General features: G+C 28.2%; 3 protein-coding genes across 4 annotated transcripts; 2 read left to right on the top strand and 1 right to left on the bottom strand.

Moving 5' to 3' along the window:
- Window positions 1–5,684: 5,684 nt before the first annotated feature.
- On the bottom strand, window positions 5,685–8,925 carry LOC114936997 (uncharacterized). Of its 2 annotated transcripts, none has more exons than XM_085483885.1 (3): window positions 8,645–8,925; window positions 8,151–8,471; window positions 5,685–8,082 (listed from the first exon to the last, which is right to left on the bottom strand). In XM_085483885.1, exons 1-3 carry the CDS (start codon window positions 8,798–8,800, stop codon window positions 7,024–7,026), a joined length of 1,536 nt encoding a protein of 511 aa, XP_085340011.1. In that variant the 5' UTR covers window positions 8,801–8,925; the 3' UTR covers window positions 5,685–7,023. The 2 variants fall into 2 exon arrangements, with proteins under 2 accessions (XP_085340011.1, XP_085340012.1); XM_085483886.1 differs by having other exon boundaries at window positions 8,151–8,417; window positions 8,645–8,923.
- Window positions 8,480–12,283, top strand: LOC114936998 (uncharacterized). The gene is made up of 9 exons (XM_029310364.2): window positions 8,480–9,306; window positions 9,447–9,589; window positions 10,199–10,297; window positions 10,443–10,644; window positions 10,736–10,812; window positions 10,928–11,104; window positions 11,365–11,451; window positions 11,561–11,792; window positions 11,886–12,283. The coding sequence occupies exons 1-9, from the start codon at window positions 9,036–9,038 to the stop codon at window positions 11,984–11,986; spliced, it is 1,389 nt and encodes a 462-aa protein (XP_029166197.2). The 5' UTR covers window positions 8,480–9,035; the 3' UTR covers window positions 11,987–12,283.
- A 2,642-nt stretch (window positions 12,284–14,925) lies between these two features.
- LOC114938742 (F-box only protein 21-like) lies at window positions 14,926–20,326 on the top strand. The gene is made up of 8 exons (XM_085483884.1): window positions 14,926–15,264; window positions 16,143–16,484; window positions 16,566–17,007; window positions 18,100–18,338; window positions 18,442–18,595; window positions 18,791–18,895; window positions 19,104–19,404; window positions 19,629–20,326. The coding sequence occupies exons 1-8, from the start codon at window positions 15,107–15,109 to the stop codon at window positions 19,787–19,789; spliced, it is 1,902 nt and encodes a 633-aa protein (XP_085340010.1). The 5' UTR covers window positions 14,926–15,106; the 3' UTR covers window positions 19,790–20,326.
- Window positions 20,327–20,553: the final 227 nt, after the last annotated feature.

A 20,553-nucleotide genomic window follows, 5' to 3' on the forward strand; every position in this document is an offset into this window, starting at 1 on the left:
TCGACAATTTTAGTTCCACTCAAATGAGGACGCTAACCCGTCGGAGTTCGGCCAACGCTTCGGCATCGCCTTAAGGGTCGGCAGGCGACATGGTGGAGACGCCTATCGGCCGGCCGGGAATTACGGATTCTTATTTTCCAGATATTAGCGAAAATATTGAATGAATCTTATTAAATTTAGGATATTCTTAATCAGTAAGCTCATTTGTAGTCCTCTAAAGAGCTATTTTATGAAAAAAAGATAAAAATAAAAATTTTTAATAAACTTGGGGGAATGCACAGCTAGGAACGGGTAAGGTTGGGTTAGCCGCGAGTCCGTATTTTATTTATTATAAATTTTTAAGAGCGAAAATGTAAAATCCGGCCTTTTAGAGGACTGCTTTATTATATAAAGAATATATTAAAAAAAAATTCACGAAGTTATGTCACTTATTTTATGAAATATCTGGACGATAAGATTCTCACTAGATTCATAAGGAGCAGGGGAAATTTCCGTGGTAACATACTGACAGCTAACAGCTTGACAAGGAGAGACTATCATTCTGTCCTTGTCTCTCTTACATCGCATATGTAGTAACATCCATGTAGACACAAACACTAATGCGTTGAACGAATGCGATTATTGGGAGATATCAGCAAGAACCGGTTTTCGTATTATCATTGTTTCTCTGTATATGTATATTATATGTAAAAGAACAATAAGAATAGCAATAATTCTTGCCTAACATTATCTTCCAATTATCGTGTACGCAATATATATTTCACATTATGCATCTGTAACAAATAATCGAATGATTTATTTAAATATTTGCATATAATCTATATAAATCTATATAATAAATAAAATGTGTAATAAATTATCGAATGATTTATTTAAATATTTGCATATAATCTATGTAAATAAAATATGTACAAATAAAATAATATTTATGCAAATATTATTTTATTTGTGTACATATTTTATTTATATACCCAAACAACACCAAGTCCAAAATTGGCGCGTAAGATATCTTTAAAATGTCTTTTTGATATCATATCATAAGATTGCTGTCTTAAAGATTTCTTAATGCTATCTTATGCGTCAATTTTAGACTTGGTGCTGTCTGGGTAGATAATATGCAAATTAATATGCAAATAATAAATCATTCGATATAATTTGTTACAGATGCATAATGCGAAATACATATATTGCGTACACGAAACGATAATTGAAAGATAATGTTAGGCAAGAATTATTGCTATTCTTGTTCTTTTACATATGTGTGTGTGGGTGTGTGTGTGTGTTTACAAAAATGTAGATTATTTCACATAATGTGTTTCAAATTATTATGATTTATATATTTGTAAATAAATCTATATAAATATTTAATTAAATATTTATATTAAAAATTTATATAGATTTATTTACAAATATTTAATAAATCATAATAATTTGAAACACATAATGTGAGATAATCAACATTTTTGTATACACACACACACACACACATTTATATTTATTATATTTTATATTCATTAAATAAATAAACATGGATAAAATAAAAGATATTTATTTTAATAAACCGGGGTGCCTTTTGAAGGTTTCCCCCACGTAAAAAAAAACGCTGCTGCCATGTTGCTCTAACTTCAATTAATTAATAATGCAATATAATAATCAACAATTATTTGTATATAATAATATATATAGATAGTATATTTTAATATATAAAAATATTAAAAAATATTTTTTTAAGATTAATAGAGAAAAAGAATATTTTTTTAAATATTCTTTTTCAATTTATAATCTTTAAATTAATTAATCTTTAATCTTTAAAATTGTAATCCGCCTTTCTTAATTTTAAAAATCTGATTTTACATTCATTATTTATCAGTGAAGAAATTTTTACATTAATATCTGTGAAAAAAGTGAACCATTCTATCGAACCTCTAAAGACTTTGTATTAGTAGTATAAGGAAACGTGCGAAAAATATTTTCAATTTTTTAATTTAGTTTTTTCAATAAACTGTTTATAGGTTCGACCTTTTATATATTTTTTACATAAACTACAAGAAGTTTTATTTTGAGCCGTCGTAGCATTTTTTATCACATCCCAATTTAAAGCTATATATTTTACGGAAAAGTATCTAAAATGCCCTTTTTTGCATCTTTAGATCAAGATATCTAAAAAACGTGACGTGATACGCAATTTTTGCGGCCGAATTTGTAATCAACATGAAAAAAATCTACAAAAATACGCTTTGAAAATCTTCGAACCTGAAAAAAGTCATTTTTTGTCGACCAGTGTTATTGATTGAAGCATAGCACAAACTGAACATTTTATATTGTATACATTGTCTGCATAATATTTTACTTATTTATAAAATATATAATATATAAGTTTATATATATGCACACACATAGATATGACAATAGCGTTATCGTGATTTTTTTCGATTATTGAAGTTATATTGTATAATCTCTCTCTTATCTCTTTCTCTCTGCTACATAAATACTATTATAACGTAAAAGAACTTACGAGTAACGTATGATGGCTCAATGCAATAATATTCAATCACGTAAAAAACTTGAGTTCAAATATATCGAATATCAATTTTTTTACAATATATTAGAATATAAAAAAATTATAGAAATATAAGGCGATAAACTTGAAAATTTTTAAATATTGAAAATATTTTAATCATTTTTACAATTACATACACTATATATATATATATATATAAATGCAAAATAAGTCCGTAAATAAATTTATCAAGTAATAAATCCGTTGCATGCTTGCAGCTACATATGCACACACAAATAGCTGGTATGTTGATTTTTATTAAAAATTTATTTTCTGTATTATTTTGCATTTATATAGTGTGTATATGGGTGTGTGTGTGTGTGTGTGTGTGCGCGCGCGCGTGTAGTAAAAATATTTTCAATATATTTATAACATTTTTATTGCCGAAATATATTTTTTTATCATTTCTCTGTATTCCAATATATTATTAAAAAATTGATATTGATATATTTGAACTCTAATAATTTACTGGGTGATACATACTGAACATCCTTTGCATTGATCAATATTACTCGACATAAGTTCTTTTATGTTATAAGTATTTATGGAGCAAATTATACAATAACATCAATAATAGAAAAGAAATCAAGAATAACCAACGCATATTCGTCAATCTATGATTGCTATACAAGCTAATAATAATTTATATTCGTTCTCTTATTCTTGTCTCTCGAAAAAGTATAAGCAATAAATTATCAAATCTAACAAGTACCCGTGTCTAACATTGTAGACTAATTTACTTTCAATTATGCTACTGTTATTATTTATCATTAGACAATTATAAAACATATATATATATATATAGCACTACAAATTATATATGTATATGTTTTATAATTTATTTTATATTTTATTATTTGACAAGTTAAATCTCTCCGAATCATAATTTGCGCTTACATCTTAAAGACGAAATGCTGTAACTCTCTGATATTCCAATCTGTATTTTTGAAAAGGACCACATCCCGTATGGTCGAATCGTTAAATTAAATATATATACAACTTTAATTTGAGGCCAGTGTAGTCAGACCAAATCTATAACCTCTGTTTTATAATTGTCTAATGATAAATAATAACAGTAGCATATAATTGAGAGTAAATTAGTACATTTTATATATATATATATTTATATATAAATAATATATCCACATATGTGCATAAGCATATATAAAATGTACAAAAATGGGTGCTTATTAGTCTTGCTACGTTACTGCTTTCTGCTACGGAAGGCCAGAAAGCATTTTTAGGCGGCATCTCGCGTATACCGGCACGGTAGAGGAACAAGGAGAACACGTGATTATCGGTCCTTGTCTCTCTTACGTGCGTCCGCGTGAGCGATGCAGTGGTGTATGTACGTGTACAGACATGCACCACTACATAAAACCCGAGAATTGGTTTCTCGGCGTTGGCAACACTAAAATCGAAGTTTCGCGTTGTCACCGCGCGAGGTCTCCAACATCAATTCGGAGTTTGGCCGGCCGACCTGTCGACCCTTAAGGGTCGACAGGCGACATGGTGGAGACGCCTATCGGCCGACCGGGAATTACGGATTCGTTCATCCCATATATTAGCCAAAATACTTAATGAATCTTATTAAATTTACGATATTCTTAATCAGTAGGATTGTCCGCAGGGAGACAAAGATCGATTTTTTGGAAAAAAGATAAATATAAAATTCATAATATAACTTGGGGAGATGCGCAGCTAGCAGCGGGTAAGGTTGGGTTAGCCACGAGATCGCATTTAATTTATTATAAATTTTTAAGAGCAATAATGCAAAATTTGACTCTTTGTCTCCCTGCTTTATTATATAAAGAATATATTAAAAAATATTTCACGAAGCTACGTAACTTCTTTTTATGTAATATTTGGGATGAACAAATCTCACTAGATCTATACTCATGGGGAAATTTTCGTGGTAACATACTGACAGCTTGACAAGGAGAGAGTATCATTCTATCTTTGTCTCTCTTGCATTTGATATGTGTAAAATCAGTATAAATACAAAAACCAATATATTACGCACACGAATGAGAAATATTTTACATCTGCTCATTATATATGAAAATATAAAAGTAATGCAAATTAAATTTCACATTTATTTATAATAGTATTGTGAGGTAGTAACACATGGAAATCTTATAAGATGAATGCTGTACATCGATTAGCGTAATATTATGATTTTAAGTCGCAATAAATGATTTTGCTAATATATTATTTTGAATAAAAATTTTATAAAAACAAATAAAAATGAAATGAATAAATTTTATTCATTCTTTGTTTTTTTCTATTATTTGAATAAAAGGTGTATCGTATATGTAATAGATAAATAATAATTTATATATATGTATATATTGAAATTAATATATATATATATCTATATATATACATATATAAATTTCAAAACGTAATTACTACTTCCAAGTACAGGGACAGCTCCACATAACGCAAAGAAATTATTGCATTTTTGCTGTGCCCTCCTTACGAAAAGGAACTATTGCCGGCCGTGTGATTATTACACGCGGCTGTGTGATTATTACTGATGGCTCTGTAATTATCAAGACGAATATTATTGCCTCTATAATAATTACTAGCAACGGAATACAGACGAATATTACTCGCCTGTTGGGTATCACTAGAAAGATCACTGCATATGTAATAACTACTGAGGGTACAAATTACACGCAAATATTACTGGATGTCGCTCATGATTAATTCTATTATATAATATAAGCAGAAATATTGAAAATGTTATTGCAAATATAAAAACTTTAAAATTTTGTTATGCTAGAAGGTTTAAATATTTCTTTCAAATAAAGCAGCAAAATATTTTTGCAAAGATACAAATAATATTAGGTGTTTTTATATATGAATAATGTAAATTTAATTAAAAAATAAATGTTTTATAAATATATAGTATAAATTATTATTTATATATTTAATAAGTTTTTGCTTTTATTTATTTTAATTATTTACGAAAGATTTTATTGAACGTTTTTTAATGTCTAAAATATTTAAAAATTAATGTTCCATATTTTCTGCAATAAATAATTTTTTACAATGTTAAAATTTTTTACAATGTTAAAATTTACAATGTCACAAAGTGAATAACGTACAATAAGTTACATACTATCAACGTTATTTTTTATTTGGAAGAAAAGACTTTTAATACAAATGTTAAAACAATTATTGCTTTACATGTATAGATTTTTAAATTTACATTTTTTTACATTTTTACTTTTACATATGTTTTTTACATTTACATTTTTCATTATAAACTTATTTCATAATTCTTATTATTTATATAATTCAATCAGTTTCTATATTATTTACAAGAGGTATTATGCATCGCTTATTATTATCATAATTAATATTGTTTGTGGAATAAACAGGAATATTAATACATTTCTTTCTAATCGCAGAAGGAAATACACATTTAATAATGTCTGTTTTTTCTATAACGTAAGAGAAAAGATTTGACGTTATATTCCTATTTTTACATATTTCATCACCACGCAGTGTTTGCAATACCTTACAAATTAACAATTGTTTTTTTATGCCTGCTGATGTTTCTGCTATACATAGATATTGAATATCTAATAACGATCTATCTGTAGTTAAAATTGTACTGTTACATCTTTTTTTTAGTTGAGTACAATTGGAACCATGATAGAGAATATTTTGGTATATAAATCGCTGATAAGCTAGTGCTTTGTTTTTAACTGATTCTCCCAAAAATTGTTTGACAGTTATTTTTTCTATTAATGATAACTCTATGATAATTGCAGAACCAAATGCTCGCAAAGAATTTCCATATTCCATGCATCTTTTAATTCGACATTCTTTTATAATAGAATCAAAAAGATCCTTTCCTTTTTTACTACAATTAGGCTGATCAAAAACTGAACTTTGTTTTACGTATCTTATACGAGAATAAAATTTGCAGATTTGTTCCGGAATATATTGAGTGCCGTTAAAAAGTGATTGTATAGTATGATTAAAATCTTCATACGGAAAAGTTGACCATGCCCACAAAGCGCCAAATTGTTTTACAGCTTTTGGAATATGTAACATCAAGTGTATATTGTAGTTCATAAACATTGCTCCATACAATTTTTCAGTATCAAGTACAAATTTTTGGAGCGCAAACGTAGCTATGATAAAATTATTAGGAGATATTGTTGTACTTAGAAAAACATGCATACTGTAAACTAGTAACAACCAATGCTGTACATATTTATTTGGCATTAACCCTTTTAAACATATGAGAGAATAATATAAAGCAAAATTTTTGTATTCTGCACCTTTCCACAATCTCCGTTGTGTTATTGATTGAGGTGTTCTAGTTATTTCGGAGGTAGGTTTCATGCTCATTAATCTTTTATCAAAGAGCACTTCGTGCTTACGTAAGGACCAATCTTTCTCACGATTGCTAGAATCAAACCATGCCATCAAAAATTGTTTAATTACACCTTCTGCCAGGCTGTGCAAATATTCCGGCGGAAATGATGAAATGACGTTAAACAGTGGTATAAGTGTAACAATTGATGGCCATTTGACGCCCTTAACTGGTTATTTTTTTCTTGACTTTTTTCAGCATGACGCACGTAATGGCTCTGTTTACGTAAAGTACATATATTGCCACAGTATACTCGTTTTCGCCTATTTTGTTCTATACAAATTTGTTTTCCTTTATGATAACAATATGGGCACCCATACTTTCCATTATACTGCTTTATACCCTGAATGGCTGATCTGGCAACAGAATCAACCGGAGCAAGCAATGTATGGACTTTTATAAGAATTGGTTCTTGGTAAATGAATGTCGTGCTTTCAAAGCCATTAAAATGTAAATCTATCAGTTCTTCAAGAAAAGGTTGGAGAAAAACATTCATTGGAGGTTTACTTGATTGGAACCATAAACCAGTTAGCAATATTTGTTGTTTTCGAATACGATAAGGCAATTCATTAATTGTTACCAAAATTGGCCATAAAGAAGATAGGGAAGAATTAAAAAGTTGTACGCCATCTGTATTCCATTGAATAGTAATGTCATTTTCCCCTATAATATTTTTTCTTTTCAGTTTACGGTACACTTTACCATTGATAACGTCACTTTCCTTTTCGTTTTCCTGTCGAAATTGCATAAAAACCTTAGAATTAACTAACTCGATTAGTTGCTCTTTCAGCGGTATATATATAAAAAATTTTCCATCTTTTTTGAGCTGTGATGGGTTATACTGCTCAGAACAATTATCGCATTTTACAGTAATGCAGTCATTGTCAACATGTAAAATAAGTATACATTGTGGACAAAAGTAATATACATGATAAGTCTGCTTTGGTACAGATTTACAAAATAGATATTTCGAACCGTGACATGTGCGAGGAAGATGACAATCAATGGTTTGGATGAAAGATTGTAATGCTGCATCAGTGAAATAATGACGTAAGGCTACACTCATTATTAGAAGTACACTTTCTTCTTTTGTTAAATCGCAGCCCTCATATAAAACTTGTCGGCACTGTAATATTTTTTAAATATTATTAAAAATATTGTATGCGTAATAATAACTTTAATTTATTTGTTTACCTGTACGTCATGATTGGGACAACGCTTTTCAACATTAATATTTTCATCTTCAAAATTTTCTTCATCCTGATCTGATTCGAAATTCTCGGAGCCTTCATTGAAATCGCTAACACTTGATGATTTGTGCTCTTCAATACTGTCATAATCATTATTATCATCGCTTATGCTTGTATCACTTTGCTGGTCACTGTCATCAATTTCTTGAACCGATGAATTACTATCATCAATATTATCAAGATTTGCAATACATAAATGGTCTAGTAGTTCCTGTTGATTTACATAATCTTCATTTTCATGCAGATCACCAAACGGTAGTCCATTCTACACATAATATTCATGTGTCAAAATACATATATATACAAATTGCAAATACTTAACATATAAAGAAAAACATATGTCAATAAAATTATAACTTCAAAATTCATGTAAGTAAATCAAATATTACAATTATATTTTAGAAAATGCAAATTTATAATTATTTATTATGTACTTACACGTGCATCAGGGGACATAACCTCTTCATTGTATGTCGTTCTCTTGCCCGTACTACATTCACCAACACCAACTCGTCTTTTCTTTCGAGAATAGTCTGTCGATAGAGGAAGGTCGCCAGTCCTTTTCAAATGTTCTTTATAAGGGCCTCGTTTCATTATTCTCAATACTTCGTTTCAAAACCATCGATGTAATGTATACAAAAACATAGAGCCACGTGATAACGAGGTGATATGCAAACTGTTGCGCGTTGAGCATGCGTTGTGGAACGCATGCGTACGCGCATAAGGATAACGCGATAAACCAGAAAGAATCATACTCGCGATACGATCGTGCTAACAAGGAATTCGGAGGAATTTGGAAAGTATAGATAATTATAGTATTTATCGGATAATGGAGGTGAATGACACAGAGGAGTTGAACGATGAAAAGTGTATTCTCGTAGAGTTTCCTAACGAGAACGGAAATATAGCCGTTGGATATTTCGCATGGCTAACAACAGTGAAAGAAGAAGAACGTGTAAATGCACTTATAAAAAGCGGTGAACATGTAGTTATTCGTTGGCCGGCGAATTGCATCGTTGGTCCACTGAATGCAAAAATGAAGAAAAAATTTCTTAATTGCAAGTGGACTCCGCACATCGTGTCCATTTTAGGATTTGGAGGTTATTAATATGAGTATAGTTTTTAAATAAAAAATTTTATTATATTTACTTTACTGCATATATGGCAGTGACAAATATTATTTAATTAGGATACTTGTAAATTTGTAAAATTATAAATATCTACATTTATATATTCACAGATTGGACAAGCATGAACACGCAGCTTAAAAATTATCTTAAATATGATGAGCCAAATCCAATGAAGGAAGATAGGAAGAAGTATGCTGCTAAGAAGAAAGGCAGCAGTAGTAGTGAAGAGGATGATAAAAAGAAAGAATTAAAGGTATGAAAAAAATTAAAAATTTCAAGCCGTAAAAGATAAAAGTAAGACATTAATAAAGTCAATTCTTAACGTGAACAAAAGACATCAAAAATTAGAAAATTTACAGCGCATGCATGTTAAGTCTACAGTATTATGTAAATACTGTAGACTTAACATGCATGCGCTGTAAATGAAAAAATTTTCAAGCTGCAATTAACACATACAAGTAAGACATTAATAAAATAGTATTTATAAAATACTGTAGACTTAAGATATATGCGATGTGAATTCTTTAATTTCTGATGTTTTTTGATCATGTTAAGAATTGATTTAATTAATGTCTTACTTTTATGTCTTAATTATAGCTTGATTTTTTACATATTATACTTTCAATTCTTTTCATTACTTTTATCTATTATGTATATATGTATATATATATATATATATATATATATATATATATAACAATTAGTATAAAAATCTGTTTTTATGTGTTTGAGAACAAATTTTACGAACTTGTTCTTAAACACATAAACACTTTATACTAATTGTTATATAATAGATAATTCAGTAAATATATACATTTTTAAAAATAATGTCACTAATATGTCTTGTATTTTTGTTTGCTAGGATACAAATAAACGTCGAACCAGTGCTGCAAAAAAAGTGGCGGGAAATATACTGGAAAAAATTAAAAAAAAGGATCAATCACAATCAGAGGCACAAAGTGTAAGAATCTATATATATATATATATATATATATATTATTATTATTATTTATTTATTTATTTATTTATTTATTGAAAAAGTGCATTACTTTTATTACTGAGAAATAAAAGATGTTTTTACTGTAATAATTCCAACATATCTATAGGTGACTCGTGCAGATTCGGATTCGACTTCGTCATCAGATGATGATTGTGCAATATCAATGAGAACTCTATCAACATCACATAACAATAAAATAAAATTTACAGAAGAAACGGTATCTTTGAGAAAGAAAAATAGAGCGTTGGAAGCCGAAAATTTAAAATTAAAAGAAGAAAATAAAGAAATAAAAATAGCTAGCGCAAAAGGTTTAGATTTATTTTTTTTTCACAAATGTAAAAATAATATAAGATTTTTATTAAAAATTATATATCAATATGTATATATTTTTGTTTTTAGATTTAAAAGACATAAAAGACATGACGACGACAATTTTAAGACTTTTAAAAGTTAATGAACGGGAAACAAAAAAACAGGTAAATAAGTTTTTAAAAAAAGTTTAAAATAAGTTGAATATACACCTGCATTTTCAGCTCACTAAACAAAAGAAAATAGAAATAGATATTTTGTAAAACATTTTTTCTTTTACAGAATGTAGACAATTTACATAAAGAGAGAGTCGAAGATAATGCCCAAAAAATTGTCTTTGACGGCTTCATAGATTCATTTGATCCGCCAATAAATGAAGACTCATTGAACGATGATTACGCAGTTTTTAGAGTACCTTATAAAAATAAAACGATTGTTCCACAGGATGACAATGAAATGGTAAAATTTCATTCACAATACATATATATATTTATTTATTTATAAATATTTATGATAGTTTATTATTTAATATTATAATGTAATATTAAATTTATCTTGTTTTTAAAAAGGCCAATACAAAAGAATTCAAAGTTGATTATAGTTATAAAGCAAAATATACACTTTTATACTTATACACACTAATTTAATATTTAATAATAAACTATCATGAAAAATGACTCAGTTACAATTCAGAATAACTTATAAATTACATTTTTCAGAAAAATCGTGTACTTAAAACCGTTGAAACAAAACGTGACGAGAAACGACAACTGATGACGATCAGTAGTAATGAGAACAAATTAAAGGTTAATAATATATTCATAATATTTTACTCAATAAATTAGACAATAATTTGTAATTTTATGGTACTCTATGGTAATATATTTTTAAAAGAATTCTCTGTTTAATTTACAGGAAAATGGAAAATATTTTGGAGATCGGTTTTTAAGCAATCAACAATTGGAAAAAATGAATGACAAAGACGGCCTATCAATGATGGCAAGCGAATTACTTGGATTAGTGTTCGATCGCGAGGAACTGCGAGAAAGCAGCTTAACAGGGAAGCAGGCTAATGCGAATAAAGGAAAAAACTGCCCAAAAGCATCGACACAACAGCTTGATCCTACACATGTAGCAGATGTTGCAGGTAAAATAAATAATAACATAAAATAAATGAGAATTATTAAATATTGTAATCGGTGTTTTCAAGATATCTACATCAAATCTAATTTTTTTACAGCGTACATATACGAACGGTTTGGAGGAAAGACTCGGGACAATGAAAAATTATTTCGAGCTGCTGTTCGCAGCAAATGTAATAACGCAAAAAAATATTGTTAACTTTCTTTAAAAATTCGTTTGCAGCAAATGCAAAGTGCAAAACATGTGACTTTTTTAAGTTTTTTTTTAATTTTTAAAATATTTTAATTAAGTTTTTTGTTCGTAGCAAATGCAATAATGCAAAGAATACTTTTCGTTTTTTTCAAGTTTTCTGAGTATAAGTATGCAATATTTCTGAGTATATTAAAGTTTGCAAAAATTTCTGAGTTTAATAAATAAAAAATATACCTAATATATATTTGTATATATATATTATATATATAAAATTGTATGCAATAAATAGCTATTATTTTATTATATACGTGTTTAATGTATATTGAAGTAACATATAAGATTTTATAGGAGAAGTTTTTTGGGATAATTTCAGTAGTTACTGATAAAGCAACAATATTTTAGTAATATAATTTTCAGTTAATTTTAAAACGAAAGTTATTGGACACATCACCAATATATATATTTACTATTATTTCAATGATGAAAAAAAAGTAATAATATATTTTGGTCGTTGTGTCTATTAATTATCTTTTAAAATTAACTGGAAATCATTATTAAAATATTGTCTTATCAGTAACTCTACTGAAATTATTCCAAAAAGCCTCTTTTATTTAGGCAGTAATATTTTGGCAATAATATATTTTGGCAGTAATATATTTCGGCAGTGGTACGAAATAATTATTGACATTCTATGTAATTGTCAATAATATTTTCTGTGATATCCTGTAATATTTCTTGTAATATCCAGTAATATTTTTGTAATACCCAATAATATTTCCTGTGATATCCAGCGATATTCCCATGTAATTATTAGTAATATTTATGTGTAATCGGCAGTAGTTCTTTTTCGTAAGGGCAATTATTGTTGCGCCAGGATACATAGAATGAAAACGAAAAATAAACAGATTTTCCAGACTTTTATCAGAATATCCTATTTTTTCCTTCTTCGTAGCGAACGAACCTGACTCTTCTGGTGACTCCCTCGCGAACGATGACAGTATCCTGTACCGAAGTGAGCTCAGAATTTTCCGATGTACCTCTGGATGGTGAGAATTCAAAGGTGAACGCATTTAATTTTACAACCCACACATTCCATCAGCTGATCTTTAATTATTTTGAAGATGAATCATGCTATTACTGTGTAATTAAAAAAATATAATTATGTACACGATACAAGATAATATTAAAACCTCACATAAAAAGATATAATCTAATAAATATTATACAAATTGAATTATATAGCTTACTATACATCTAAATTTACGAAAGATTAATATTTGAACCAATACACAATTTCTCTGATATATCTCAGATCGATCAGAGTAAATAAGGCAATTCATTAAAAAAAAAAATTGTGAGAAATAATTGACCAAAAGATGTTCTGTTCCGGCAGTTTTATGCTGATCTATATATCATTTGGCGCTACAAAACGCCGGGATCAAAAGTCGGCTTTTGATGAAGAACGTTTCCTTCAAACTTGCCAGTACTATCACGGAACTTCTGGGTTACACTAATGTAATCAACATGTCATCTTAAAATGTGTTTTTGAAAATAAAAAAATTAAAGGTATATATCTTTTATGGATTTTAATTGATTTCTCCGTTTTTTCACTTATAAATTGATCTATTTAATCTATTATACATATACATATATCATGAACTTTGTATTCCTTTCGACAAAAGCAATAATATGTTATCTAATAAACCTTTTTGTTATATCAGTACAAAAGTATGTGTGTGATTCTATTTCTACAATAAATACAAACTATTTTATTTGTCCAACATAAAACGCTGGAATCGATTCGTTTGAATTAAGTGTAGTATAGTTCATTATCATTAACATAAAGTAAACATATGAATAGAACTAATAACGAAAGAAGAATCAAAATTATGTATTTGAAAATTTTATCGTATCTATTATTAGAACAATATAGGCAGATTTCGATTAGATATAAATGCTGAAATCAGCTACCAACAATGCACATTATTTAAGTACACAAGAGATTAGATTATATACATAGACACATCGATAAACGAGAAACCAGAATTATGTAGTTCAAGGTTGAAAAAGTAAATTTATAAAAAGATGCAATAATTTATCGTTATAATAACAATGAAAAAACAGAATGAAGCTTATTGTTTGTACGTGTTTATTATTATATGCACAATACACAATCAAAATTCTTTTTCAAAAATTAATGATCATTATATATTGAATATAATACAGCTTCGATTTAAACAAATAAATATCCAAATTCTAATCAAACCGAATGAAGCATTGAGTACATGCACAATTGAAAAATATAAATGATGGAAATGATAAGCAAAATAGTAAACAAAATCGATTTATGCAAACTTCTGTTAATATTTTGTAACAGAAGATTATTGCATTCGATAATTTTCCTTCTGGTTATTGATGAAAATAATTTTTCGCTTTTCACACAAATAAACACTTTTATTGAAAAAAGCGCTTTTAGACATACGCAGTTTCTGTAACATTATAAATTGTAGTAAACTTTATATGTATATATGTAAAAATTTCTGTATTATTTATTTAAAAATTTTACTATTCTTATGGAATATTGAACGATATTCGTTGAACGATAAATATAATATAATATAATTATAACAGCAATCTTCTAATGCTATTCTTTCAACATAGCAAGTAAAGCAACAAATATTCCATTGGACTAGCGTTGCCTGATTTACAAAAAAATATCTTTCTGCCTTAAGATCTGTAAAGACCATTTATCACTATTGAAATCCTATATATCTTCTCTCATTTCAAAGCTATATATATATATATATATATATATATATATATATAAAATAGAAATAGGTTTCTTAGGGTCTAAATTTTCTTTTGTACGCCTTTTGGGACCAGTCACGTGATTAGCGTAGTGGGGAGAAATACATGGCCTTTAGTTTCGCAGGTAGAGATTTCAGAAATAAGGTACAGTCAGAGTATGAAAGACGTCTGCAGTGTATAACACGTATTTATTCCCTTCACGAACAAATATCGCAGTAGATTCTCGTGTGATTTTATAAACAAAAATTAATTACGCAAATAACTTTTGCAATTATTTGCATTTATTATTTTCTCGTGTTTAACTAAATTCTATTTGTAATGACTACGATACAGTACTTACCTGGGGAAATGATAAGTATAATTCTCAGCTATAAAGATATTACTATTGAAGATATTATTAACTTTAGATGTACGTGCGAACAATTTCGTTACGCAGCCAAAGATGACACGTTTATGGAAAAAAAATTTTGTCAGAGGTAAGTATTTTACTTTGTTTATAAATGTTTCGTAATTTTTTTTTCTTTGGACTATCGTACAATATATCGCTGTTGCAAGAAACATATTTTAAAACATTAACTACATAAAAAAATAATGCAAATATAATATAATATAACAATCATATAAAAGACCTCTATTAAATAAAATAAAAACGAATAAGGGATTACTGAGAGACAAAACACAGAAATTCGAATGCATGTGAGCAATTAAATATTCAAAGAATTTTCTTCCATTGTTCATATTATATAGTTTTTAATGATAGTAAATTTACGAATACAATTAAATAGTAAAATTAAATATTTTCTACTGAAAGATTTTTTTGAAAATAATTGCTAATATCCTCAGTTCTACACCCTAACTCTCGTTAACCCATTTTCATATCCATGTTATATGATCTAAGAGAAAATCTATAATTTATAATATAATACATAATATACATAATATAACGTATAAATGTAACATATATATAAAATAATAAAACGTATAAATGTAATATAATATATAATATTATAATATGCATAAAAAAACAATAATACGTAAATTATATATATATATATATATATATATATATATATATATATATATATATATAAAATTAGATATGTTACAAATATTTTTTTATGTAATTATGCATTATATTTTATTATTTTAATTCTATTAATTTATCTATTTTATTTATAATTTTATTAACAAATTGATTAATAAATTTGTTGAACTATACTGTTCAAAAATATAAAAAAATTGTTAAATAAAAAGACATGCATTTTAAAAATATATTGTTCTGAAATGCCATTACTGATGCAATAACATTGTTTAGTATAATTTTTACTTAAATTATTTTTTGTTCCAATTTTAGATGGTCCTCTGCAAAGAAATATAATGACAATTTGTTTAAGATAAATAAACAGAAAAAATCTGAAGAATATGAACAGAAAGGAAAGAATTTTAAGAAAAATTCAAATTTTATAGAAATGAGCATAAATATTGTGACACTATTACGAAATTACATGTCTGCTATCAGATATACAAATCGTGATTACTTTAACTCAATCGATAATAAAATATCTTTTAAAGATATAATTTATGATCGTAAGATAAATTGTGTTTTTATATTTACCATAGTTAATGAACCTGACAATTTCATGAAATATTTGGTTTTCATTGATGAGATTGAAAACTCGCTTACACAATCTCCACGGTAAAATCCTCAATATAAGTTAGAATGTTATTAACTTCTATATAGATTAATGTTCTTATTGTTAATACATACATTTTTCAGGAGAACTGGTTGCGATTTAACCGAAAGATATTGTTATGAAAAAATATTAGACAAAATAAAGATACATTCTCTAAGGAAAGAATGGGATGAGTTTCTACAACTACCTGAGAGGGAGCAGGTTTTGGAATGGGGTGCTACTTTTGCGGCCCAATCTATTCAACTCAGAAAGAATGTATCTTATCCGGACATACAAGCATCGCTAAATAATATCGCATTAGAGGTACAGAATTACCTCAAAGAAAAACATCCCGAGCATTCGATATTCGGGACGTCTGCTGAAACTTTGTCTTATTGGAAAAACAATTATATTAACGAAAATCACTGGAACGAAACAGAAGGAACACAGATTATTGATACATTGAATGAATATATATTTGACAAATTAAATTTTCGATTTTGCAACCCAGAAGACACAAATTTAGAATACATGTGCATAGATAATGTAAGTTATACATTATAATATCTTTATATATAAGCACCGTCTGTCTGTCTGTCTGTACGCGAACTACTTCCGCATTTGTGGAACAATTTTCGTGAAACTGGTACCAAAATGTCGCAAATTTTTTGGGGATGGTTGCTGTGAGGTTTTTTTAATTTTTTAATTTTTTTTTTTCCTCAGAGGAGAGTATGTTTTTGCGAAAAATATTTTTTTTTCAAATTGGTACCAAAATGTTGCAAATTTTTCGGGAGTGACTGCTGTGTGGTTTTTTCAAGTTTCTATCACCCACGCACTTACACATTTATTGGCAGATTTTCACGAAATTGGTACTAAAATTTCGTAAATTTTTTGGGGATGACTACTAGGTGTTTTTTTTTATTTTACCTCCCCACACTCATGCACCTACTCACGCATTCACGTCTTAATTGATCGATTCTCTTGAAATCGGTACCAAAATTTATTAAAATTTTGCAAATTTTTCGAGGATGACTACTCGGTAATTTTTTAAATTTTACAGCCCCACCTACGCACCCACCCATGCATTCATGTTTTAATTGATTGATTCTCTCGAAATCGGTACTAAAATTTCTTTTAATTTTTCGGGGATGGCTAATATTTGATTTTTTTAGTTTTGTCCATTCACGCGCGCGCGCATTTATGAACCGATTTGAATGAAATCGGTACTAAATTTTTGAAAATTTTTATGAGAAATCTGCTATTAGATTTTTTTAAGTTTTACACCCACGCATCCACCCACGCGCGCGTGCATTTATGGACTGATTTGTACGAAATTGATATCAGATAACATAATAGTCATCCACAAAATAGTATTTATTTTAGTATAAATTTCGTAAAAGTCGAATAACAAATGTGGAAGTAGTTCGCGGTATTACAGAAAAAAGAATTAATTTTTTGTGTTAAAACAGATTTAATATAGGTTATATGAGGACCGCGCGAAGCGCGGTCCGAAAAGCTAGTTATATTATAATTATGTACCTAACAAATAAAATTGTACTGTGAGCATTGTCATATGCTTGTCATATCTAGAAAATATGTACTATAGCTTTCATTAATTTATTGTAATTTTTGCTACAGGCATTGAAAACTAAATATGGCCAAAAAATAATTTTATTAATAATATATGACGGCGTGGCCAGAAGACTTGGTCTACGTTGCGATGTAATAGTAGAAACAATGGACACCTATGAGGAATTTTCTCGAGAATATCAATACTTTTTTTATTGTTATAAAAATAATACATATAATTTACAACCTAATTTACCTACTAATTTACCTACTTTTCCTATGTATTGCATACTTTGGAAACCAAAATAGTAAGTACAAAATTAAATTTGGAATTATTCAAATCTTAAAAAGTAATTTTACTTTCATATTACACAGACACGTACATGTAAATAATTATTTTTTTATTCAAAGTCTTACGGATAGATCAGAAAATAAAAGATATTTAGACATAATTTCTAAAAAATTCCCGTATTGTCTTGTCTACAAACGATTCGGAAGCTATGAGTTGTTGATTCATCCATCAGAAATTACATATCATAATTATGAGACGATATTTTCTTTCACGGTTGGTAATTACTTATATATGATTTCTATTGATTTTAACATTAATAAATATAATTATAATTTTGGCATAATTAAACATATGAATTAATAAAACTCATTTTATAGGCAGAAAAAATTGTATAATATGTCTTTTTTATTACAATCAAAACTGTTTTTAATCTTCTCTATTTGCTCATATATTTATTCTAATTTTTAGATACGAAAAGAAATAATGATGGGAGCTGTGGATTTGATATACAACTTTAACAACAGTTTCCAGATTAATAAGCGTAAATCTGCTCCCTATTTGAAATATATAATTGTATGTGAGCTATACATGCAGCATATTATCAGATATAATAATGATAAAAATACCTCTATGAGTTTGCTTTTTGATGTACAACTATACAGCTATATATGAATTATAATTATCTATAATTTAATTAATTTTAATATAATTTGCTATAAGAGTCTATTTAAAACTTAAAAGACAAGAAAGATAAATTGAAGTTTAATCAAACATTTTTCAGCCCCAAATTTCCACTGAAAAAAGAGTGTTTATTACAAGATCAGACGATGTAAAATTTGCAATAGGAATGATCGTAACACATCATAATATGTGTGAAGATAATTGTACTGGAGTTATTATTGGATGGGAACAACATACAAACACATATGTTAAATTCAACGAAGAAACGTGTTATGATGAAATATATACAGAATTAGATATCTTGCCACTGAATCACTGTTACAATCAACAGTTTAGAGATTCCGAACAAACCAATTACATTATTCTTACCGATAATAATAAAATCTGTTATGTCAATGAAGGTATGATAATCATTAGTGCATTTTTATATTTAAAATTATAATTCTTTATTCTACGATAATCATTCTTTTTTTTGTACGCAATGTAAAATAATAGTTTATTTTATTTTGTTTCTTTTTTATAATTTAGTTATTTTGTTTATTTCAATTGTGATATATTTAATTTATTATTTAGTTTATTTTACTTATCATATATTTGTTTTTTAATAGTATATTTTTTATTTTAGATTCTATAACTTTAACAACGCCGAAATGGATCGATAATAGCGAAATAGGTCGTTATTTTTGCAAATTCGAACACACGCATTACATACCAAATGAAGAGCTGGCAAGAATCTATCCGCAGGACGCTGCTATAGCAGCCCAGAGAACAATATCTGTAAATTAATAATATAAATCAAGAGACACGGTAGTGTCTCGCGACCAGTTAAGGGCGTAAGCCGAGACACCGTGTATCTTAACGCGAGTCGGACATTTGAGTCTTTATAATATTTCGAATTCTCAATAACGGCTGAAGCAATCGAGTTTATACTAGACTTAATCGATAAATTGAGTTTAAATTATATAATAAAAGTGTCTTTATTTCTGCTCTACGTGATTTGTAAGCAGAGATATATAATTGCAAAGTCGAAATATGAAAAATTTCTTTTAAGAAACGTCTCCGTCATCATTATTATCATTATCGACCACGCAAACATAGTAGTATCGTGCTACACGTATTCACACGTATACAACACATGCGCACACATATATCACACGTACACAACACATGAATAGATGCATGTTTTGGAAATGTCCATCTCGCACGTTTCAAGAGACACGGTAGTGTCTCGCGACCAGTTAAGGGCGTAGCGGAGACACCGTGTATCTTAACGCGAGTCGGACATTTGAGTCTTTATAATATTTCGAATCCTCAATAATGGCTGAAGCAATCGAGTTTATACTAGACTTAATCGATAAATTGAGTTCGAATTATATAATAAAAGTGTCTTTATTTTAACTAAATAAAGGGGCCCCCACCCCCCCCCCCCAAAAAAACCCCCCCACCAAAACCCCCCCCCCAACCACCCCCCCCCCCCACCCCCCCCCCCCCCCCCAAAAACCACCCCAAAAAAAAAAAAACCCCTCCCCCCTTCCCCCCCCCCCTTTTCC

This window comes from Nylanderia fulva, unplaced genomic scaffold (assembly GCF_048542155.1).
Source record: "Nylanderia fulva isolate GAGA-0341 unplaced genomic scaffold, ASM4854215v1 Scaffold275, whole genome shotgun sequence".
Classification (NCBI taxonomy): domain Eukaryota; kingdom Metazoa; phylum Arthropoda; class Insecta; order Hymenoptera; family Formicidae; genus Nylanderia; species Nylanderia fulva.